The sequence below is a fragment of the Leptodactylus fuscus genome, chromosome 1 (assembly GCF_031893055.1).
Source record: "Leptodactylus fuscus isolate aLepFus1 chromosome 1, aLepFus1.hap2, whole genome shotgun sequence".
Taxonomy (NCBI): Eukaryota; Metazoa; Chordata; class Amphibia; order Anura; family Leptodactylidae; genus Leptodactylus; species Leptodactylus fuscus.
In genome coordinates, this window is record NC_134265.1 from 233,215,125 (window position 1) to 233,240,964 (window position 25,840).

General features: G+C 39.1%; 1 protein-coding gene across 2 annotated transcripts in view; it reads left to right on the forward strand.

Annotated features, from left to right (window-relative positions):
- Window positions 1-25,619, forward strand: part of RBPMS (RNA binding protein, mRNA processing factor) — a 173,449-nt gene extending 147,830 nt beyond the window's left edge. Inside the window, exons 7-10 of one of the 2 annotated variants that reach the window (XM_075284485.1) lie at window positions 143-212; window positions 12,240-12,345; window positions 15,170-19,041; window positions 19,420-25,619. In XM_075284485.1, coding sequence (XP_075140586.1) covers window positions 143-205 — 63 coding nt within the window. In that variant the 3' untranslated portion in view covers window positions 206-212; window positions 12,240-12,345; window positions 15,170-19,041; window positions 19,420-25,619. Of the gene's footprint in view, window positions 1-142; window positions 213-12,239; window positions 12,346-15,169 lie in introns of both variants that reach the window. The other variant, XM_075284475.1, reaches the window with a different exon arrangement.
- Window positions 25,620-25,840: the final 221 nt, after the last annotated feature.

Sequence of the window (25,840 nt, forward strand, 5' to 3'; positions counted from 1 at the left end):
CACACCAGACACAACTCATTTTAAAAGGAGCCATGTTCGACATCAGCCATTTAGTTAAAAAATAATACCCTACAAGGAAAGGAATGTTTATTCATTTGATTTTGTATCTTTTAATATATTCTTCCACTTTTTCTCTTTTCAGGTCCGTTGGCTCCCTCCTTCAGATGCTACTTCTCAGGGCTGGAAATCCCGCCAGTTCTGCTGAGTAATGTGTAAGTATTTTACTTGTATATTATTGATTCCTTAAAAATACAGTATATTCCCACAGATAATGGAAAATCCTTGTATAATGAACTCATTATATTATTATCACACCAACTAGGACATCACTGTTTGAAATGTCAAGAAAACTAAAATGCATTGATCTGGAAATGTTATATAACCATATTTTATATGCAGAAGAACATAGAACTCATGGATGGAGCATTGTCTTGCTGAAATATGCAAGGCCTTCCCTGAATGAGACATTGATTGGATGAAAGCATATGTTATTCTAAAACCTTTATATACTGCTCAGCATTGACAGTGTCTTTCAAGAAGTGTAAGCTGCCCATGTCATAGGCACTAATATAACCTCACATGATCAGAGATGCAGGCTGTTGATCTATGTTCTGATAACAGGCTGGATGATTCATCTCCTTTTGAGTCCACAGGAAATAGCAACAAATTTTTACTCATCTGACCACAGAACAGTTTTCTATTTTGCCTCAGTCTATTTTAAATGAACTTTGACCCAGGGTTTTTCTGTCCGCTTGAGAAGTCGGACATCTTCTCTTGCGGACAGGAAAGGAGGGGCACGGAGTGCAAAAGAACGCACCCGATGCCCATTCAAGTGAATGACAGGTGTCACGGACACAGCTAGTGTCCGCTCCTAGTGTCCATGACAGATTTTGAGCGGACACTAGGAGCGGACACTGCATGTCGGACACCGACGGTAGTGTGAACGCTCCCTAAGTAGTTGTACATACTCAGTCTATGGGAGTTTTGTCTCCTTTGAGGATATGTTATTTTCTGAAGGCCTTCTCTCGCCAACTAAGGCCATTCTGTATGCCATACATAGTCCATGCCTAACATTGATAGCCGCTTCAGGTTCCCATGAAAACAATGTGACACTTTTACCTGGGTGGAGCTAAAACATGGCTTTCGCATTACATATGTACATTCTTCAGTCCCAATGAAGAAAAGTTTGGAGGCCGGATTCATTTGATGATGCAACCGTAACTCACTCTTAGGTTACCCTGGAGTCATTATGCATTGTGATGCCGACGTGACCTAGAAGTCGGAGAGTAACACTGGTTTTTATGTTTGTTCACCTTCCCTTAGCCTCCGATCACAATACTCTGGGCTCTGAACCAATTATGGACAATCTGAATAATGTCCTATAGTGCACAAAGTATAATGTTCCGCAGTGGCCTCCACTCAGTATAATGTTTCATAGTGGTCCCTCGACACACTATAATGCCCTATTGTGGCCTCTACACACAGTATAATGTCTCACAGTGGGATCCATACAGTATAATGTCCCATGATGACCCCTCCGCACACTATATATATATATATATATATATATATATATATATATATATTTATTTATATATCTATAGATAGATAGATAGATAGATAGATAGATAGATAGATAGATAGATAGATAGATAGATATTGCACTATAGAAGCCCATACAGTTTTTGGGGTTCGCCACCCATGAATCATTATTATATCAGTGGTCTCTAACATCATTCATGACATCTCTGTGACCAGAAGAGGCTGGAAGATCAGTGCCATTTGCCTCCCATGGGCCTCTGGTCATACTCCGGGGTCTGAAGATGCACTGACTTTTTTTTGCCCCACGTTGGATTGAAAAACAGTGTCTTATACAGCGTAATTTTTTTCAACTTCTGATATATGTTCTTGGTTCTATTGTGAATAAAATATGGTTATATGAGTTTTTCAAATAATTGCATTTTTTTTATACAGATTACACAGCATCCCACCTTTTTTGGAATTACTATTTTTTTTTTTTTTAAATAAATGTACTAAATCCTACAGTACTGTTTGGCCATTAAGCCATGCTTAACTCAATAAATTGGCTCCAGTCAGATTCTACCTATGACCATTGCTGTAAAGCATATGACTAAACTGTTATAACAGAGCAGCCGAGAAGCACAGACAATATGGCAGCCCCCATACCTGTGAAAATAGAATATAAAAAAAAAAAGTACAATCAGAAAATAATTGGTGATACATTTTCTTTAACAAAATTCTAGAAGTGTACAATGTATTTGTTTGACATGGGAATCGGCTTCATGTTTGATGTGTGTTTTTACATGGGGTGACATCATTCATATATAAGCAGATGACCTAATCTTCTCGCCTCTTATCTTCTATATAAACATGCTCCATGACTAATGTAACTTTATTTTCTCTCATAACATGTATTAGAAAGGAAATCACAGACTATGATCCTGAGATCTTTCTAACATTGTAGAAGTGGTATACTTGGCTTTATGCTTAATAATCCTTAGATCACTTTCTCTACCGCTACGTTAACATCTGCGCCGGAGTCTCCATTGGACACTCCTTCACAGTGTCCAGCAGAGAAAAAAGCCTTGGACAGATGTTTTAAAATGACAGATCCCATTATAATAAATGGGGTCCATCAGGCTCCATATGTAACCTCCTACAGACCAGAACAACAGTATGAACCTAGCATCAGCCGCTTGCACCTAAGGCCCCGTTCCCAAGTAGTAACGCGCCGCTCATTCTGACATGTAAACACGTGTCAGAGTGAGCACTTCAAAACAGATCCCGTTGACTGAGTGCCGTCTTACGCGCACTACACATTGAAATCAATGGGAGGCTTTTTAACTCATTGATTTCAATGTGTAGTGTGCATAATACGGCACCCATTGAAGTCAATGGGATCTGTTTTGAAGCGCTCACTCTGACACATGTTTACGTGTCAGAATGAGCGGCGCGTTACTCCGTGGGACCTGGGCCTAATAAAGTAATTTGTGGCAGCATCTTGTGCATGCTCGGGGTTGGGTACAATGTCACGAGGTATAGTAGCAAACACCAGACATTGCTGCAGAAAGTTGGGTTTGAGAGCAAAGACAGACCTAAGCTATACAGCTTTGCACACCCGGTTTGACTTATAACCTTTGTGAGACCCGTTCTTTTTCCATTAGCAATTTTACTTTACGCTAGGTATTTATAGGCATGGGTAATCCTTCATTACCCAGCTATAACAGCATCAAAGTGGGTCAGTACTTAGATTTTGTACGTTTGCTTATCAAGAGTTGCTGGTCATGCTAACAATAGCAATAGCAGGTTGACAAATGTTTGGGCTTGCAACTCAACAGGTGTAAGAATGAAAGCACAAGATGGAGCACTCTGGTGGAATGACCAATTTAGCCATCTGTCCTCCCCTCCCCAGGAAACACATTGCTCTGTCCTGGACAAAATTCAGCTTTATTATGATGGCATTGGTATGCATATACAAATATAGCACAAGAAATATAGATATAGCAAACTGCAAAACAATAAACCCTGATAAAAGTACCAATGCTGAGATAAATTACTGGAAGAAACACAATATTCAGGTTTAGATAATAAATTATAAAGAACCAGTTGACTGCTGTAGATGCTTCACATCGCTCAATCATCATATAAAAAATATGTCTTTGCTACTGCATGTCTACTGGGAGAGTACTGGGCTGAGAGAGTAGGCTCCAAATTTACTTTCCCTCCTCCATTGCATCTGTTAGGTGGAGGACAACCATAGAATGGAGGTTTTCACCGTGTCTCTTTAAGGTGTGAGTCTTTCATCGATGCTTGGACGCCTTGCATCTGGTGTGCTTGACAGGTCCCATTTTCCTGGAACGGTTGCTGGGGCTCCTGGTTTCTGGTTTCCCCCTTTTGTTTTTTTTGTTTGTTGTTCTTCTATTTTTTTCTCTTTTTCTTTCCTCTCCTTCCTTCTTTCTTAGCCATGCTACAGTCACTATGCAATGGCTCTATTGGTATGTGTTACTATACTGTAATGTGATTATTCTCATTGTTTGAGATGTTCTTTTTTGGGGCTTGCTTTTGTGTTTTTGTATTGTGATTGATTCTTGGTAGATTTATTTTACTTTGTACACCACTTTTCTAATGTACAAGGTATGCAAACTTGCAAACTTTTGAGCAAATCCTATTTTTGGAAATTTTGTGATTTTTTTTAAATTTTTTTTTTTTTTTTTTTATTCATTTTGCTGTAGTGGGGTGTGTTGAGAGGAGTGGTGTGGGCTGGGCACTAGCCCTGCCAGATCTATGATCATTTACTCAATAGTTGTAGCATAAATCATCCTTGCAGCTGGAATAGATTTCATTGCCGTGCACTTTTTGATAAAGCACGCGCTTAACTTATGAGGAGGTGGTGCACAGATTTTGTTTGAAAATGACTTTATGAATCCGCCCCATTGTGCCACAGAACTTCACTTGGATATTAAGGAATGGCTTCTTTATACAATCAATGTTTAGGTCTGTGTTATAGCATGGCTCATGTAATGCGGTATATTTATCAGATTGAATAGGCATGGCGGAAATTGAAAGCCAGCAAAAATATGCAGCTAAAGCTCTATATTGTCTAATATTTTAGATGTTTACATCGGTGTCCATACACTTTAAATTAATGTTTGCCAAACCCACTAATTTTTATGGGGCAAGTTGAGGACCTGAAGTATATTGAGATATCTTGACGTCCAAAACATGTCAAAGGACAGAAGGATTGGACCGTTGAATTTCACATGACTGAGCCTTTTGTTCACATGTATCAGGAAAGAATATGCAAATCTGTCCTCCAAGATGTAAACAGGGAGACAGTGCCTCTGTTATGCCGCCCTCTATGGGAAGCACCCTGAACATCATGCCCGACTTTCCCAGAAGTCTTTACTGCATTTACATCTTGGGAGACAGATTTGCATATTCTTTCCATGTTCCCTTGCAGTGGAGCAACTATGGCTGTATAAGTCTCCACACTCTAGTGACTTTCTCCCCTCTCCTTACTGATATATGGGATGGTGGGGGTGAAATTGATTAGAACCAAAACTCAAACTCAAACATCTCCTCGTACAATCTAGGCCATATATACAACAAACACCAAAACCACCATAGAACAAATAAATGGCCAAAAAAGTCTGCAAAAAATATATCTATAAAATATAAATTTTATTAAATAAATAGTAAAAAGTTATTTTCTTTTACAGCAGGGCAGATGATCATAGCTAAAGAACATACAAAAAACACAAGACATAAAATGGGAACAGAGGGACAATATATGGCTATAGTGAAATAGATGAATCAATAGCATAAATCATACATATCTCGAATTCATACCTCCACATCCATATATAAGCATGAGCAAAAGGTACTAAATAAGAGGGTATAAAGTTGATCTATAAGCATTTAATATGCCAAAATAGAGCCACAAAAATATATGGACCCAACCCATATATATACTGGGAATCCCACAATGAAAGTGATGCACAGTTGCCATAAACAAAATTATTTCTGGTAAAGGTAGATTAAACAATTTATGGTGAAATACAAACACTCTGTACAGCAACTGAGCCAGAACAAAATAATGATATATCCTCTCAGAATAACAGAAGTTCGCTACATGCTATACCCACAAGTAACAAAGTATACCACTGTATTGAACCCTGGACAACCGCCTCGAGGCGTGAAATTGATAACATCTATGGCCTTCTTTTACACATGATTCGACTGATTTTAGGTTTTTCCCCAATGGCATTAGTTCTTCTTAAAATAAATGAATAAATTAATGAAGCAAAATTGCATTATACATGTGGTATGTGATCTCTACCACTGCATCACTATGCCTGATGAAGAGACCTAGTAGTCTCGAAAGCTTGCAATCTGTCATTTTTGTTAGCCATTAAAAAGGTATCAACTACTGAAGACTCTCAATCTTTATATCTCTATGTTCAGTATCTGATTCTTAAAAGTTTTGCCCTAATATAGAAACCTATAACCGTTACACAATCAATAATAGTATTACACTGTATAGATGGTGGGTGGGTATTACAAGAGAGGGATTTTGGAAGTAGAGCCCAGCTTCCCTGAAAGTTGAGAGTTCTGATACAACTGATCAGATTTTAGTGCACTATGGACATTCATCCAACCACTTCGTCCTCCGATCCAAGGACTAGATATTGCTTGGCAGGGATTAACATTTCAACTTACGAAGCCCCAAGAAATGTCAAATCTATAAAAAGAATCTCTTTTCTGAGAAATTCCCATGTTTTGCTACGAATAATAATAATGATGATAATAAAAGAACACATGCCGAGCTTTCGCTCATTTTCTTCAAAATCACATCCTTAATAGGTGGTATTGTCAAACATCTTTTATAACAGAGTGTAGTTAAAAGACGTGAAAGGAAAAACTCACTCGCGCCTGCCAGCTTGTTTGCAAAGCCATTTCATGAATTCATTTGGTAAGTAACATAACCAAGCTGTCTTTGCACTAAGCTACAAATTAATGGCAGAATATAGACTGAGGAATTTGAGACCCTTGTATAACCCAAAACATATCTGACAGGTGGTTGACTACAAAGATAAAGCACCCCTCTGCCGGTGGTAGACCAATAAATATTTACTTTAATTCCAATCTGTTATTATCCGCCAGGCATGTTCTTCCTACATTCCTTATCCTCTCCCCATTCACCCATGACATTTAAATTGTCTATGGAAAGAAAATATGTCGTTGTAGTGCCAAGTAATATATGTTTATGTGTCTTCCAGGGAACTACTTCTATGCATCTTAGTGCAAGGTTCAAGAGTGTAAAAATAGTATCACAATAATACATAGCATTGTGATAGAAATCTATAACTGTACAAACCATCTAGAGCAGAGGTTCTCAACCTGCAGTACACACACCCAGCCACCAGTGGTATATGCAGCATAACTGAAATGAACATCACTTCTTCTGTGCAACGGCGGTTTCAGCGGCTCCTGGAGGGAACCCATGGCCACCCACATTGTTTGCCATCTGTACAGACTGATGGCTAAGATGAAGGACAGAGAGCTTAGGGTTGAAGTGGAAAATTTTTCACAGTGGTGAGTCTCCACGCCGGCTCTTCTCCATGGCTGATCTGCCTGTCTGTGTGTGCTTGTGTGTACACTTGTGTATTTAACTCCTTCCCGTTCTGCACCATATTTTTATACCATGCCATACCATATAGTTAATGCTCAGCACCATAGTAGTACAGAACCACTGTACTACGGGACCAGCGCTGGAGTGGAAGCTACTCTGACTCCTGAGGATTAATTCCTTGGATGCCATGATCAATAGCAATCACGGTATTCAGGGAGTCCAGGGGCAAGGTCACTACCCCGTCAGCCCTCAAACTCCCTGCGATAAGATTGCAAGTTCTGAGGGGTTGCAATGGCAGCCAGGAGGCCAGGCTGCCTATGCATAGTTCCAGTAGGAACTAATGTGCGATGTTCTACAATCCTACCTATTGCAGTACATTGCACTGGAGATCTCAGATCCCACCTTCAAGCTCCCTTGTGGGACGTGTGTGTGTGGGGGGGGGGGGGGGACGACAGAATTTACAATACACACTAATAAATAAACAAACAATATAAAGTTATAGAACCACTTCTGTATAGGGCAACATTTTTGGGTTTTTTGTAAGTGTGGTTTTCAGGGCTATAACATTTTTATCATTTGCGCTTTTCAACTAATTTGTGCACCTTTTTTCAGTGACACATAAGGCTTTATTTTTATGTTGTTTTTAATTTTGCATGTTTTTTTAAAAAAATGTATATCTGGGAAAATATAACTAAAAGAGGAGGTAAAATGTGTCTGTTTTTCACTTTAATTTATTTTATTTGATAGCACGAAGTGCTACTAAAAAAAACTTTTTCATTATTTTACTTTTTTTAACTTTTCTATTCATTTTATTTTATTTTTTACATTTTGTCCTCATAACATCAGATGTTGATGGAAAAATAAAAAAAAGTTATGAATTTTGGAAGAGGGGGAGGAAAGATATGAAAAAAGTCACCGAGCTTAAACGTACATACTACCCTGTGTCCTTGAGGGGTGCATGTGTGTATTCATATATGTAAACCATATGCTAAGGCATTAATCGCAGTCATGCAGCCAAAGGAAACCACAGAGCTAAAACTACCTGAGCCAGCCCCAGGTGTCCCCATAACATTGCGTGCTATCCATGGATGCGTGTATAACAATACATGCCATTCAGAAGTTCCCCTATGCCAGTGCATGCCATCCACAGATGCTTCCATAACAGTATGTATCAGCCACCTGCTCCCCCAAGCAAAAAAATTTGAGCAACAAGCTGGGCGTGCCTCTTCTTATTTCCCTTGTTAGTTTACAAGCAGGATGATGGGGGTACTTGGCTGGAATTCAGTTGTCATTTACCTAACATGTAAAGGGCTTTAAACAATACAATATAATTAGTTCATAAATAGACAAAATACTCTGTCTATCCCAAATGGAAAAATCTTCTGACATGCATTTTTATCTGTAAGATTAAGGTATTGCTTTGCAAGATGATTTTGAACATATCTTAAGAAAATACTAAATTGAATCAAATATTGAGCAGTGAAAGAGTTAAAATTACTTTTTTATCATGATTTTTCTTATCTTTCGATTCAACATAATCCCTTAATACATTCCAGAAGAGGATCAGCAGCACAGAAGTGATACATGCACGTGATGTCACTGCTCTGAAATGAGTGGGGGTCACATACCTTCCACTCTTAGGTCATACACATTAGTTTTAGGATTTCTCTTTTACATTTCTATGTTGCATGGGCTCTTTCTTACGTCTTTATATTTTAGATGGCTGTATTGCAAACCGTAAATATCTCACATGTGAAACCTATAAACATTGTCCTAAAAGCAACACTGTCAGTAAGAATGTTGGAGTGTTTTTAATCCATTTAAAGTGTATTTTAAAGGTCCCCTATATGAGGAATCCTTACCCTTATGTAGACCAGATCATTCATCCCCTTGTCTATTCTGAACACTTTTTTCACCTCTCTCCTATCCCTGCAGTTTGGGGTATGACTTATCACATGCTTTTTTATAGTATCTCTACTGTCCCTTGGTTTCCCCTCCTTCCTTTGTCTTTGCAGGGAGCGTATGTTACATGCTGGAAAACAGATGGTGCGGTCTCCTGAGCATAATAGAACAGCAGAGCAGTGTCAGTAGCAGATCTGTGTTATATACAGTGTATGAACATAATGAGAAATTACAGCATTACCGTACACTGTGTAATACAGGGCTATGCAAACAGCAGCAAATAGAAAGCAGTGTCTGTAAGAGGGAAGAGGAAATATGGGAACTATTGTCATTACCATAATAATCCCACCCACAGAAAGCTCCAGCGCCATCAAAACAAGGGTGCAGCACAGACACTTTGATAAATCTTGCACAGTTTAGGACTATCTAGTCTACGTTTGCACTGTCTAAAACTGAGATAGGGTTAGCTTATCTGCCCCAGTGGTCTTCTCCTAGAAGGACTATAAAATGTTTTGAATTTTTCTTTTGTGGCCTTAAAGACCTTGGACATCCATGCATTACAGGTAGAACCTATTGATTTAACCCCTTCCCAACATCCGCCGTACTAGTACGGCGGATGCCAGGTGTTTTAGACAGTGCAAACGTAGACTAGACAGTCCTATACTGTGCCAGATTTATCAAAGTGCCTGTGCTGCACCCTTGTTTTGATGGTGCTGGAGCTGGGCGGCCGCCATAGACGCCGGGTGTCTATGGTTTTATACAGTGCACACCCAGTGCTAATGCCCACAATCAGTACCCACATTCACCTGTCTGTCATTCACTGGCTTCTATTGCAGGCTATTCTTTGTAGCCTGCAATAGAAGCCCCAGTATTTTGCAATGCATTGCATTGGTGATCAGACCCACTGGGGTTCAAGACCCCCTAGGGGGTCTAATAAAAGCACAAAAAAATAAAATAAAAAATAATGATAATAATAATAATTCAAATCACCCCCTTTTCCTAGAACACATATAAAAGTGCTGAAATACATACACATTAGTTTTCCCTGTGTGCGAAAACACCCGCTCTACAAATCTATAAAAATATTTTTCCCGTTTGATAAACGCCGTAGCACGAAAAAAAGGCAAAATTGCATTTGGGCCAAATCTGGATTGCAGTTCCGTGAATGGATGTCAGTGCACTACCCCGGCATCCAGTATTTTGGAACGGAACCTGAGGTGGCCTCAAATTCCGATCCAAAATACTCTGTCTGAACTCAGCCTTACTTTATTATTTTAACCCTTTATGAGCTGGTTAAAAAAATAAACTTCTGTAAACGATTGCAGAAAGCACAGAATCCTCTAAAATATGAAAAATATGGCTGATTTAATATGCAAGCAGTGTTACACCTATCCACAGGTTGTGTGGTATTGCAGTTCAGCTCCATATAGTTCAGTAGATGAATCCAGTCTTGTTTTTCTAATCTTTTAGAGCCTCACGAAATACGCCAGAAATGATTAATCTAGCTTTCCTTTAACATATTCAAGTGAGATGGCGCTAAGTAGCCTTTAGACCTTTTTTCAGTGTAAACAAGTGATATGAAGGGCAGGTCTAGTACAATAAACTATCCTAATGCTGTCAGATGATGATATGAAAAAAAAAAAAGAAAACTTTTACCTCGCAATGTGACCTGAGTTGTACAACGTGTTATTACACATCCTGACATGTAAGATCTATAATAATACACATGAAAAAAACACAAAATACTCCTCACCTGATGACAAGTTAATGCCTATCCCTGAACTTAAGTGACAAGCTCTCATGTATGTTGTATCTTAAGAAATCCTCTGCCGTGCATTTTAGGGTGTAGAAGATTTGGTGGTGCTTACTTGGGTCATAAATGAGAAGAGACATTTCTAAGGTTGTGTTTTATGTGTGAAAACAGTAGTGACAATGCACAGTGCAAATGCTTGACCATGAGAGGTCTGGTAAAAGGAGCACATGGTTAGTGAGTTATCCAGGTTATCCTTTTGATAACCTGTACCCCGCAGGCACCTTAAGCTTAATGGGAGTCTCCCAGCACCTTGTAAAGGTGATTCTACAGTTTCCAAATATGCCTCCACTATCCAGCTTTGGAACCCCAATTTCATGTAAATTGCTGTTTTATTCATAGGCAGTGGTCAAAATTGAAGGGGGTGGTCCTATCAGTGATTGACAGCTTCCCCTCTGTGGCTGTGCATATAGAGATAGCTGTTAACCACTGATAGGACGGCTCCTTGTCTTCTCAGAGATTTTAATGGATAAATGACAGGTTATACTCAATCTTTTCCCACAAGATTATACATCAATCTGCTCAGCAACTTCTACTCTATAATATGCTACCTGTAGCTTGAACAGAATTTTCTATATGACCGGTTCCTTTTAGGCTTAATTCACACGTTGTGCAAAAGTTGCTTTTTTTGTTGCAGATTGTGTGCAATTTTATGAGTCAAAGCCAGGAGTGGATAGAGCAGATGGGAGGAATTTAAGAGCCTCCTAGATATTTCCCATTCCTTCTGCGGCCACTACTAGGTTTGGTACAGAAAAATGCAAGCAAAATCTGCAACAAAAAAAAGGATTTCTCTGTTTTTCAAGAGGACAATGAGATTCTATCCTCCTGCTTTTAGATATTTTCTGGGGAGAGGTAAATTTAATAGAACGTACTATATCACTAAGTTCACACTTACCTCGATCTACACGTTCTTCTGGTCCATCGCACAAATAAGGAACCCAACAGACCCCATTAACTGTAATAGCAAGCGTCAGGTGTCCATTCTTTTAAACTGAAACCGCCAGATGAATAAGTCCGATTTGTAACGCTTTTTCATCCAGCAATTTTCACCTCACACTGCAACGGAGACTGCACCGCAGAAGGGAACATAGTTCGAATATCGACAGCACCGAATGGCATGATAAAAATATTGCTAAATACAACACCAAGATATTTAACAAATAGACCCCATATCTACTATCTTTTAGTTAATAGTAACCAAAAAGATGACTTGAAATGTTATATATTTCGCTTCCGATCTGGATGAAACCAGGAATATGGGCATCTAGGATTTATTCCTTTGTGTAGGCCAATTTTCCAATTCTTAATGGAACTAAGAATGATGAATTGTTTTGTCATGCCTCTAAATTACTAAAGTGAAGTTTTATTTTACAGGTACCAGGTGTGTGATGGTGGCTACAGTCTGTCTTGTGGGTATTGATGTATTACTCATTGTTGGCCACTGGAGTCTCAGGCTATTCATCCAAATAACAGTGTGCTGGTAAGTTAATGCCCCCCTGGAATACAATGGATGGGACTCATAATTTCTATACATCCCTCTTACTAATACACCTCTATATATTATTTGACCCCAGAATTTTGCACTGTATTGAAAATATGTATTTTAAGGATGTGCGCTTATGCTATACTGTAGGTTACCACTAGTACATTTTTAACAGTGCACGAGAGAGCATCTAGCGTCCATAAATGTTCAGAAGTCTAAACTGTACAACAGATGTTTTCTCTGAGTTGTTGACTGACCTCTATTTTGACTATTTACCCCTTGGCCAAGCAAGTATGTGTTCTCGATGCGGCGAGAGTAAAAAGCACTTCCAGAACATGTCTTATCTCCTTTGAGAATACAGAATTGGACATATTGAAATTAAACATGCCAGATCCATCTTTCTATTGACATTTGCCTTTGGGGTAAACTTATGATAACCTATAAAAATTAGATGGTCAATGGTGTTGGTTCAGTCCACATTTATCAAATGTGTTTCGGACCTTTATAAGGCAAGGAATTCCAGATACTCTGTCCTCTGAGAGTATTACTATTACATATATTATTGTCCATTTTATCTATCCAGATCCTGACATTCCTAAACTTCTTTTCACCATAAAAAACCAGGAGAATCTGCTCTCTTTCTCTCAAGGATTCCCCTAACTTACATGGATCCATTTGGTTGTACATAGACACAGACGCTGTCCTATACTGTATACTATTTCAGTAATGTAAACACATAATACAGATATACTGGTATTTCAAGTGTGCCTCAAATCACATGACCCAGATTTTAGAAGATAGCAGCCCATACAAGTATGATAGACAATATTTTTTCCACTTCCAAGTGATTAAGATGTCATCAGTATACTATTTGTGAGCAAGGGGTTAACAACAGAGCATTTATCAGTAATGTCAGTGCCAGAAGAGGCTGACAGATTTATATTTTGTTATAAAACAGAATATGCTTTAAAAAGCTTGACAAAGTGAAGCAAGATGCTCTTAAGTGCTCCGAGAATTTACCTCATACTCGCACATTACAAAGATACTCCAGAGTTCCTCCAAGATTCACAATATTTACTTAATCATTAACTTGATTTAGCATAAGAAATTGGGTGCCAAGGAGATGCTTGACGGCTTTTAACAGAGTTGCAGGTTAAAACAAATCCCATTTTAATGGTTCAGGTCAAGGTCAAAGGGTATTTACCAAATTGATTAACTTACAACTTTGTTTCTGGGTAATATATAGTGTTATCAGAAAATACTGTACATTCTTGTAACTGATGGATATCATTCACTATGAGGGACACAGGGCAGAGCTGGGAAGTCTACTGAAATGTAAACCTCTCTTTCAGTTAAGAATATCAATGTATGCCAATTCAGTAACTTTACCCAATGGGTACAACTCTCACTCACCAATGAAACTAAAACTTATATTACAATAAACAGATAAAGTGCCATTAAAGTAGAATAAGCGTACACTTAAAAAAGACCCAAAGGGACAATCACACCATCATAAAGCAAACATCTGATACGGTCATCATAGTCATAGTTGTTTTATAGCATTATGCAGGAAAAGGGTATGGGGGGAAAAAAAACACAGCCCTTCGTGCAAAAAATAAGCAGCAGTTCAATAGTTAAAGTATCGCACTCATGTTAATTCTGGAGGAGATTGAATTTGCCCGGAAGGTTCCCTTTCAGCTAGGGTGATTGAAATCCAAACGTTCAGAAGTAAGATTCCAGCAAAGTCATGACTCCTTGAATAAAACTTAACGTTTATTGATTGTAGAAAAATTCATAAAATCATAATTATCTGTGTGATGAGATACACTAGATGCATGCAATCGATGGAACAGCAGCTGATGTGTTTCGAACACTGTCAGTGTTCTTGGTCATAGCTATGACTAAGAACACTGACAGTGTTCGAAACGCGTCAGCTGTTGTTCCATCGATTGCATGCATCTAGTGTATCTCATCACACAGATAATTATGATTTTATGAATTTTTCTACAATCAATAAACGTTAAGTTTTATTCAAGGAGTCATGACTTTGCTGGAATCTTACTTCTGAACATTTGGATAGTTGTTTTATATTAGAATATATATATATGTTAAGTAAAACTGCGCTCCATAGTGGTATTCCATGTATCTCTAAATATCAACGTCTAGGAACAGTGTGAATCAGACTCATGTGACACATTTTCTATATGAGTTTATGAAGAGCCATGTGTTACCAATAACAGGCTCCTGTATGATGACACTGTATGGACTATGTCACTGTATCCAGTTTTCCCTTGGGAGCGGGGACACAAAACCCACCTGCTACAGTTACTGCTGATAATTAGGCAGGCTCCTGTCACACAGTTATACTGAAGGAGATGGCTGCTGTAGACTACATTCTTATGGTCTCTTAGCTTATTTAGGAGAAATGAAAGGGTAGGATCATTACACTGTCCACAGAGCAGGCAGGGATGGTACTGTTTATAGCTGTCCATGAGGATCGAAAGAAGAGCGCAGAGGCAATCTAAAGATCAAGATGGCTGTTTAGAAGCAGAACAGAAGCTGCACTGCAAAAGTAAGGCCAGTAGTAGAAATGTAAAGTCAATGAAGTAATGGAAAGTTGTGTTTGGTCTGGAGATTTCAATTTACACACCTGCCCTGATATTTACTTTGCATTCAGTATTGTATCATTTATCATTGGCATTTCTGTTTATTTTCCATTTCAGCTTCACTCTAAAGGCGTTTTCCAGTGTTACCATTTGCATACTGTATATTAGACCATACCATTGTTTGCTAACAGTACTCTCACTTTTCTTAAATATAGGCTACAACAACTGAAGACTACCCATCACCATTACATCATGACTCCTTCAAGATCTGACCAAGCCTCCATCACACATCTGCCTTGTCAAACTGACATAAAATTCTAGTGAATATCCCCTTCCCCTTGTACACTGTAAAGAACTGCAAGTGCCTTATATGAAAGCGTGACTTGCCATTCATTGCGGTCTAGTTCATGCTTTCAACCCTAAGAGAACCAGCTGGAGGCATGTACTTACCAGTCTCCGTCCCCAGAAATCTACTGTGTTCAGAGACTAGTTTAATCAATTACTTTTTTTTTTTTTTTTTTTTTTCAATTCTTGTAATTAAAGAAAGAAAAAAATCTATTTTTGTTTTAAATTTAAGCTGCATGTTTATGAATATTAAGGAGAAAAAAAAACAAAAACTATAGAACTGTATTTTTACAATATGGAGATTTTGTTTGTACTATTTCTATGAGCTGTACATATTTCATGCACTAGATCAGCTTGTCCCCAGTATTATTTCACCTTGTTCCAATATAACAGTAGAGGGAAGTAGATACGCAATTTCTAGTTGTACTTAATGTCGTAAAGAAAGAAGTGGTTTATTTAATAAGAAAAGATTCTCCGTGAGTCTGTTGTATGTGAATTATGTTGTGTTAGAAACCTGTGGAAAGTGCCGTTAATAGGTTTCCTGTACTGGTCCCCCAGTCGTGGTGCTGCACCCTGTGTTTGGTTGGCCATGGCACATTGCTGGCAATAACTTCCCGTTTTTAGCCTAATGGAGTATGTTTGCATTTATATGACAGGTCTTCTCACTTTTGACAAATGTACGTCTGTTACGGGACTAAATCTATTCAGTCCACATTTGTTGTGATGTTGAATCCAGATAATTGTTCTCCGGTGTTCCTTGGTGTGTGGCTGAGTATTGTGTGCTTTGAGAATAAGTGGCGAGAACACATATATATATATATATATATATATATACTCAGAAAATATATAAATATATAGATGTACACACACTGAAGAGTCCCAGAATGCTTCATATCTTAGCTTGCAATGGCAACAGCTTTCTGGCTTGGATTAAGCATTATGTCTGCTGTGTATTGATTGACCGTAAAGGAAACTTTTTTTTTTTTTTAACTGCACTACTTATTTTGTTAGTTTATTTCTTTTGAAATAGGTTTAGAACTACTTCGGACCAAAAAGGAACATCAGACATATGTGTTTCTAAGTTTATTGGTGTAATTGTTGTCAAGAAGTTACACATCTGATGTCTTCAGCCATTCAATGGTTAACAGTCAGCCAGCATATGGTCTATGAGACTGTAGCACAAACCAAATTTTTTGCCTTTTCTATAACAAGTATAGTATTTGTATAGATCTAGGTCAGTTCTTGCCTAAAACTGCACACTATGCGTAACTTGGCAACATCACCCTATGTGGCTGCTTTAAGACCCACTTTGAGGGCAATATAGCACTTCATTGTCTCTTTTCTTATCTGTTTGCTGCTTGTAGTGCAAGGTAGAAGAAGGAATGGCCTGGACCCATACATTATCTGCAGCTTTTTTCTTTTTTATTGACTTAGTTTGCCAATTTCGGCGAGTAAGTGCTTGGGGAGGGGCATCCATGTTTTGTTTTAGTATCCACTGAGCTGTGCCCTGTTAATGTTGCTTTTACATTCATGCAAATATCAATTAGGAGTGTGTTCGTCTGAACCCATACTGACCATTTCACCACATCAGTGTCATTTTCTGTCATATAGCATTCACAATAGACTAGTCTTCCACAATCGGCGCCACACTTGTGCAATGCGCTGTGTCTGATATTGCACTCATCCTTACATTACAGTGCATAGTTATCAGTTTATAACACAATGCCCCACTTTACTGTATAATTCATAGCTTGTGCAAAATGTGTTTGGCTTTGCAATACAAGCTCCACAAAGTTGCAAATGTATATCTTATTATATAGTTACCCTCTATGATAAGTCACGGTTGTCGTTTCCTCTAGGAAAGTTGCGTTTTTCCAATTCTTCAGTAACTGACTAAATAATATTCAGGGCAGTATAAAAGCAGAATATGGTCGCAGGATATGGTCTCAGGCTCAGTCCCTGCCCATTTGGTGTCAACAGCTGGATCCCATACTGCATGCCCTATATCATGATAGCTGTCAGTCTAGTCTCCTGACTACATGTAGCGAATACAGACATCAGTGAATGAACTTCTGATTCTGACCTTCAGCATATAGAGAAAGTACTGTAGTAGTTAGGGAGTTGAAGGCCTGTAAGTTCACTGTAGTCACTGAGAGTATCAGAAGGTTAGCTATATGTGCTTCAAAGGGAGCAGGTCATGTTATCTGAGGTAAGCATAGCATAGAGAAGGAGGCATTGAGAAGACTGATAAAAAAAAAAGTCATTGTAATTTGTGTGCATTCCTGCTCTATGTATTCTTAGGAGTCCAGTGGGCGGTGCTACCTCACGCATGTTCAATATGACAGGTTTTCTTTAACATAACACAATCTGTATCATGCTGACACACTCTGGAGTTTAGTCTGAATAGATTGATACTGTAATGTCACATGGTAGAAAGTTGTATTCATATCCATGATAGCATTTACAGTAAAAGCCACTAAAGATGTCCTCCATAAAAGACACACAAAAACAGGGCAAGGCCCAGTTCACATGTGCACATGGGTTTCCGTTCGGGGAGTCCACTAGGGAACCCCTGACTGGAAACCTAATCCACATTAAAAAAAAACAGTTACCTTAGGAAACCTGCAAACAACATAGACTATAATGGGGTCCGTGTGGTTTCCGCTCATTTTCTGCACATAAAATGCGGAGAGAAAAGTGCTGCTTGCAGGACTTTTCTCTCCCCATTTTTCATGCGAAGAGGGGAACAGAATGGCCCAAACGCAGATGTGAACTGGGCCTAAGTATTTGTCTTTCTCTTATAGTCGATCAAATCCTGCCTGAAAAGACAAAAAGAAAAAACATAACTTTATTAATGTATATTCACTTCAACAAGGTATTTGCTATTGTCAACTTTTGGAATATATATAAATTGATAGTGTAGCAATGGGTGCCTACATCCTAGGTCGTGTGGTATTGTTTACTGCATACACTATAAGTTTGCTGTGATCTGCTGGTTGCTGTTTTCAGCATATGTGACAATGTCAATGTCTGTAAAAGCGCTGCAGAATATGATGGCGCTATATAAGTATCAAAATAAATAAATAAAATGTGGGACTTGAGTACTCTGCAGTCACCCACGTTCTGTAATAGCTATTTGTGTGGCTAGTTTGTCCAAGCCTGAAATGATCATAGGAATTTTAATATACATCAATGCTATTTATTTTTGTTAGTCATCTTTTCAGGCAGGATTGGATAAAGACGTCATGCAAAGTAAGAAAATAAGGGTCCAGAAATCACCACCCTTGTCCATATGCTGTGTGTTATATTGCAGCTCAGCCCTATTAAAGTGCATATGACACAGCTGCAGTACTAGATACAGTCTATGGGCAAGAGGTTTTTGAAAAAACAGCCCTTTTTAATTATTTTTTTCAATTCCAGGATGTACTAGTCTATGTCTATGTGTTCTATGAATCCCCTCTTCCTTTGTCAATTCCAGCCTCTATAATCCTAAAACTCCTTTTCATAACTCCTGCAGGTGGTCAGTAAAGCAGTTTGAGTACTGGTTGAGTTTGGCTATGCTAGCCCGCAGCATGTGTACATATCAGTTCTGACACACAAAACCTCCTGAGATGTGCAAGAATTCTAGCATTCTGATCAAGACTGGGATAGGAAATGTCAGTCTTAATGTATTATCCCAATGGTTACAACAAATGGAAACATGTAGAATCTGTTTTGTTTCCATCTGCAAGTGAATTATGAAGTAGGCTTCATTACAAGACTAAGGCCTGGTTCACATCTGCATTCAATTCGGGGACCCCTCCGAACAGACTACTGAAGGTACTGGCAAGCGGTGTGAAGGGAAAACACACGGACCCCATAGACAATAATAGGGTCCGCATGCTCTCCAAGCAATGTCCTCACAGAACATGCAGACAGAAAAGTAATTCACAATCTACTTTCCTGTCCGCATGACTTGTGCGTAGACCGTGCGGAAAGCACATGGACCCCATTATGGTCTATGGGGTCTGTGTGCTTTCACTGCACACTGCTTGCCAATATGCTTGGTAGTCCATTTGGGGGGGGGGGGGGGTCCACACGGGGACCCCCCGAACGGATTACCAATGCAGATGTGAACCAGGCTTAGGCCAAATGTATTTAAGTCCAAAGAACTTCCTAGCTAGTAGAGAATTGTACAGAAGACAATGTGTGGATGTGTGCATCTTTCTATCTTTCCACTTGTATTATACATTGATATATATATACGGTTTATGGTACTTGCTTTAAAATATTTCTATACAAATGTTAATGTTATTAAAAAAAAAAAAAAAAAAAAAAAACTGCAAAGGAAAGCATTGGCCTCTCAGCCTGCCTGGTAGGGGTTGCTACGTCATGGTTTACACTTGGTGCTGAACATAGGATTATTTACAATGCTTGAAAATTCTAGATTTAGACTAAGGCCCCATGTTGAGTAAACACAGCTTTTTTTGTTGCAGTGTTTTTGAGGCAAAGCCAGGAGTGGATTGAACAGAAGGTAGAAGTATAAGAGCTTCCTATTTACTTCCCATTCCTTTTGTAGCCATTCTGGAGAAAAATTTGCAAAAAAAAAATCTGCGTTTCTGAATCTTACATGTTATTGCATCAAACGCACCCTGCGTTGGTGTATTTCCTAGTCATTGAGATTGATTGATAGACGTTTGGAGTATTTGATACCTAAGGCATCATACACATGTATAGAAAAAAATTACCATACAGCAATCTTTATGGATGTGAAAATTGCAATTGTGAAGTTCCATATTTCTGATAGAATGGGGGGAGGGGAAATTCAAATTTCCACCTTGCTTGTAATTTGTGGCAATGTGCACTCTACCACTTGGCACATCTTTAGACTTGCTGTGTAATTCCCTATGCATCCCATATTTTAGTCTATGTGAGTACTGAGTAAGTTCTATTGTCTTCAGGAAAATGGCTCATCCTTGCCATGTATTAAAGGGGTTATTCAGGATTCAGGAGAACATGGCCGCTTCCATTCAAAAAGCGCTCTGCATCTTCTTCCCAGGAAATGCCATAACATACGCTGGTCACATGGCCATGCTGCAGCTCAGTCCTTTCCATTTGGCCATGTGATCAATGGACATGGTGTCACTGAATGGGAAGAGAAGGTGGAGCTCTAGTAAAATAACCTCTTTAAGCAGAGATAACCATTACTCTTACATTTAACTAGGTTTTACATGGTTCCAGATACACATTGGTACAGAAACCAATGAAACGTGGAACATACAGTATACAGCGCTCTTAAGCAAAAATTTCTGACTTTCCTGCCACATGATAATCTCAGGCTGAGTTCACACGGGGGGTTTTGGAGCCAGATTCTGTGTCAAAATCCGGACCAAAAAAACCCATGTGAACTCAGCTTAAGAAATCCTGGGAGCTGAGATCTGTGCTGCTGTTTGCAGAGTCCTCGCTTTAGATAGTAGGCTTAGCTGCCTTTGCACCTGCAAACCCGACTTGGAGGGAACGGTGTGATGGCTGCGGCACCAATAAATATAAAAAATACCCGAGCAACTTTCGTGGCGTGTGACCTTAGCGTTAGTCAGCAAGATATGTCCCTATGGACGTTGACATCAAAAGTAACTGTAATGTCTTTATAAGCCCAGTAATATATCATTTACATCATATTATATCGCTGTTATGGAGCAGCGCAGTAATTAATAAAAGTGGAAGGAAAGTTTATTATGGGATTAGCTTCCTGGCCCGGTGTTACGTATACATATGGGGGCGCCAAGTTGTGAGTCATCATTTTGTGTTCATTAGTTGCCATGGTTACATGATGACAGTTTATACTCAATTAGTAGAAGTCGTTGCTGCAGGAAGCCTTGGGAATGGAGTAGCAGTTATGTAGAGTTACAGCAGGCGACATATGGCAGAAATGAATCAACTGCAATAGTCCAAGTCTCACGGACACATGTAGGGGGAGATGCAGGCTAAGCCTTGTCCATTTTTTATTCCTGCGTTTCAGTTTGTCCATTAGTGAAATATTCTATCCATGTCCATTTAGCTGATGCATAAAATGATGGATAATAATGTCATGTGACTTTAAAAATATTAGCCTAGATAACATAATATTCCAGATAGATAGATAGATATTGCCAATGAAGAGTGTCTGACATTTATAGCACAGGCATGGAATGTGCCACAAATCTTTGAGTAGCAGCACCCTCACAGTTCAAGACAATGGGATCTCAATGCAAAATCTGTATTGGGTTCCAACCTACCTTGTGCAATGTTGAATAGTGATATATTTTATGTGGCAGAGCAATGTTCGGGGCCCCCTCAGGGTCCGGGGCCTGCTACCGCTGCATCCTTATAGCTACACCCTTGGTGTCGTGTTCAACTAAACCCACAGCTGCCCATCTTGAAGTGACACGAATAGTTGAGCAACATATATAAATAGCAGTCATTGCGATATTTACATTTCAGATGGCCATACTTGTAGTAATCTGAAGCGATGTGGTGTGGTCACTGCATTTTTTGGAGCGCCAGTGGCTCAACTTAACCAAACTCACTGTACCATCGTGTACCTGTACCAAAAAACGGACACTTATCATAACAGACATTAACGGACACTTAGGGTGGGTTCACAACTGCGCCCCGGCCTCCGCTTTCAGGTTTCCATCTTCTGCCAACAGAAGACGGAAACCTGGCAGACAGTGTCCGGCCATGAGCGCCTGTGAGTGTTTTGTGCTCTCCGTGGTGAAACCATTTTTTTTTTAACCAGACACAAAGTCCTGCATGTACAACTTTGCTGTCCGCTTGAAAAGTCGGACATCTTTGGGAATGGACAGTTAAGGACACCCACGGACAGTAAAAGAACGCACCCGATGTCCATTTAAAAGAATGCAAAATGTCACAGACACAGCTAGTGTCCGCTGCGAACGTCCGCCCAAGATTTTGAACGGACACTAGCAGCGGACACTAGCTGTCGGACACCGACGGTAGTGTGAACGCTCCCTAACTGATGGCGATCAGTTACTGTCCGTTATAAGACTGTTGCTCTTAGACTTCAATGTTAAAATAACGGACACTTGCCGTCTGTTGCTAAATCATGTAACGGACAATAGCTACGGACACTACAGACTACGGTAATGTGAACACCTCCTAAGATCTCCTTTTTAAAAAAAAACAAAACCTCAAGACAGTAACAAGCAGTGACTTGTCCTTTCATGTATTACTAGGAGCGCCATTCATTTAATGTTACATTCCCCTTGCCGCACTGGTTGACATGGCTATACACATAGCAATACTTGACAAGTGTTTATCATAAGGAATACTAATTTCCCACTAAGAAGCATTCTGGATAACATTTTGCTGTTTCCACCTGCTTGAGTGTGTGTTCCTCTAGGAGACAAGTGTTGTTACACCTCCTTATTCCCCAAATACATTAGATCCAACAGATATCTAATATGGATAACAAGAGCTTTAATATTGGAAATAATTATCAGTTATAACATATATGTTAACTATATATATTTAAAGGTAGTCTATCACCTTCTCCAAGTATATTCAACTTTCACCACCAAATTTAGAATTGTGTTCGCTGAAAACTGCTGCCAATTTCGGCTAAGGCCCCACGTTGCGGAAAAGCAGCTTTTTTTGTTGCAATTTTTTGAGCCAAAGTCAGGCTGAGTGGATTGAGTAGAATGGAGAAGTGAAAGGGCTAGTTCTCACTCGGCAAAATGGCACGGATTTGCAAAAATGGCATGCAGGGCAAAATGGCTAGCGGAAAAAAGAAGTGACGTGACCTTTCTTCAGGCGGATTCCGCCTGCAAAAACCAACAGAAGTCAATGGGAGGCGGAAAAACCGCTAGTGGTTTTTAACACGGTTTTGGGTGCAGTTTTAGACACTGTTTTTGGCAACAAAATGCTTCAAAAACCGCTTGCAGTTTTTTCAAGGTCTATACACTGTGCTGGAGAAGAAAACCCAAAATTAAACTTCAAAAAATGCTCCAAAAAATGCCTCATGTCAAAAAACACTTCAAAAAACCATTTCCTAATTCCTGAAGCCCATTTTTTCCTGACCAAATTCCTTGACACCTAATTACGCATGAACTATCCCTAAGTGGTTCCTATATATTTCCCATTCCTTTTGTAGCCATTGTTAGCTTTGGCTAAAAAAATGCAAAAAAAAATGCTACATTTCCGCATGTGGGGCCTCAGCCTTCAGGTGTTTTTTTTGCTGTACCACACGCGCAGGAATTGAGGCTTTTCCACTGCTACTTTCAACCTTTGCAATGAAGGAGTTGAAAGCCACCGGTAAAATCTGTATGTTGAAAATCTGCCGCAGATCAGTTTGGACTGCGTGAATTTTTTTTGTTGCTGCAACATAGAGATAACAATTGGTAAAATTTAATCCACTATGCCGCAACTGCACAGCGGGTTATCCACCAGTGAGTGGGCAGCAGCTTACCCTCTACAAAAACATTTCTGTGACCCCTTATAATCTAAGATTATGACCACTAAAATGAGTAATGTTGGGATTTTTTTTTTAAGACTAAGGCTGGTCTTACACGATCGTAATGATTCTACGGTCCACATGTTGCTGATCGACAACATACGCTCCGCAGATCTCCGTGTCCTGCCGCACTCGCCCATAGAGTTCTATAGGCGAGTCCGTGCAGTGCCTTAATTCACGGGCATTACGGACATGCTCTATAAAATATCTGTTGGTGTAAGAGGCCGCATTGAGTATAATGTGTCCGCAAATGGTCCGCAATTGAAAACCCTCAATTGCGGACCATTTGTGGACTTAGATTATGGTCGTGTAAGACCAGCCTTAGATATATGTGCTAATGGTTTTATTTTCTACATTTAATATAATAACCAATGTCTCTATTTTAGTTGCTTATGACTGCCCTGGTTCTCCAGTCATGTGTTAATATTATTAATATTGCTCTGTACAATAGTGTGTTTATGCAGTTTGTGGTGTGTTTTATACGTGTGAGTGTGTCATGATAACAATCACCAGTTCTTTGGGTGTTCAAGTAAACCAGAATGCAGCGCCTTTATGATATTATGATGTAGTATGTATTGCAGAGCATTAACCAAACTAATAGTCCGTGTAAGTTAAACGAATACTCAAAATTTAAAGGGATTGTCCAGTTTTAATAGCCCCTTTTCAGTAGTCTTTCCAAGTCTCACGTGTCAAAATGGGTTCTGTTACAATGGGTTTTTTCATGGTGCCAATTGGAATTAAAGGATATTCATGGATTTCTCTTGACACCCACAACATGGGGAGATCCACTGTCTATTAGCCCAACATGGCTTACAACATTGTATTTAAAATGCTGACAAACCAATCAAATCTAGCAGGGGGCCACACGGTGGCTCAGTGGTTAGCACTGCAGCCTTGCAGCGCTGGGGTCCTGGTGTTCAAATCATGCCAAGGGCAAAAAAAACATCTGCGAGGAAGATTGTATGTTCTCCCCGTGTTTGCGTGGATTTCCATCCCATATTCCAAAGACATACTGATAGGAAAAAATGTACATTGTGAGCTCTATGTGGGGCTCACAATCTACATTAAAAAAAAAAAATCTCCATCTGACTGAATGTCTGAGGGGTATATTTTACTTGTAAATAAGCAAGAGTTGCAATAATGAGATAATAATAGGAAAATGTGTATATTCCTGTATGAATTAATGGTGTATATATAAGGAAGCTATGTAGCCTAGAACCTATGTAGACCAGCTCAGGCTGGTCCAATTCTCCTTATGGATCTATTAACATTCATGTAGGAGGAAAGTGCAGAAAGGTAACAAGGGAGAGAAGATGAACAAGCACTGGGTTAGATTGCTCAGGTGTGAAATAGCACCTGAGTTAAGTCTCCATTTTGAGTTTCCGATGCAGCCCCTCCATTCTAGTTTGTATTCTCCCAGTATTATCAGAATTGTTACTAGTGAAACATGTAGGGTTAGCAGCGTCATAATGGTATAATAATGTCAGGACATAGATGAGAATGTCCAGTCTTTCTACTATCATTATTTGGCTTAACACGACCATCAGTCTCCTAGTCAGATAAAGCTAGTTACATATTGTATCTCCTATATATCCATAATCGCCTCTTAAGTGCATTCCCAGTGTTCTGATTTAGTTTTTTTATTTGTTATAGTATTTTTTGCAAATACTCTAGAACTGAGCTTAGTGAATTTTCTCATGTCCTTTGTAAATGGTTTATTTAAATAAAAGATTTCTGATCACATTAAGGACAAGGGATATTGTTGCAATGTATAGCCAAATTTTATTTCTTGATGTGTGTTATGTGTGTATATCAACATAAAATGGTATCTGAAGCTTTAGAGTTGTTTAAAGGTACTTTTCTATTGTTGTTTTTAAATAAAATATTATATTGTATGATTTGCTTGTGTTCTCTTCTTATTTGCGAACTGATTTTGGATTAACCTTCCGTCTGTATACAGATGTATTATCCATAATATAATGTAAGTGGCTTTAATGTTGTATACCACCTCGTGCCACCAAAACAGCTCTAACCTATTTGAGGCATGAAC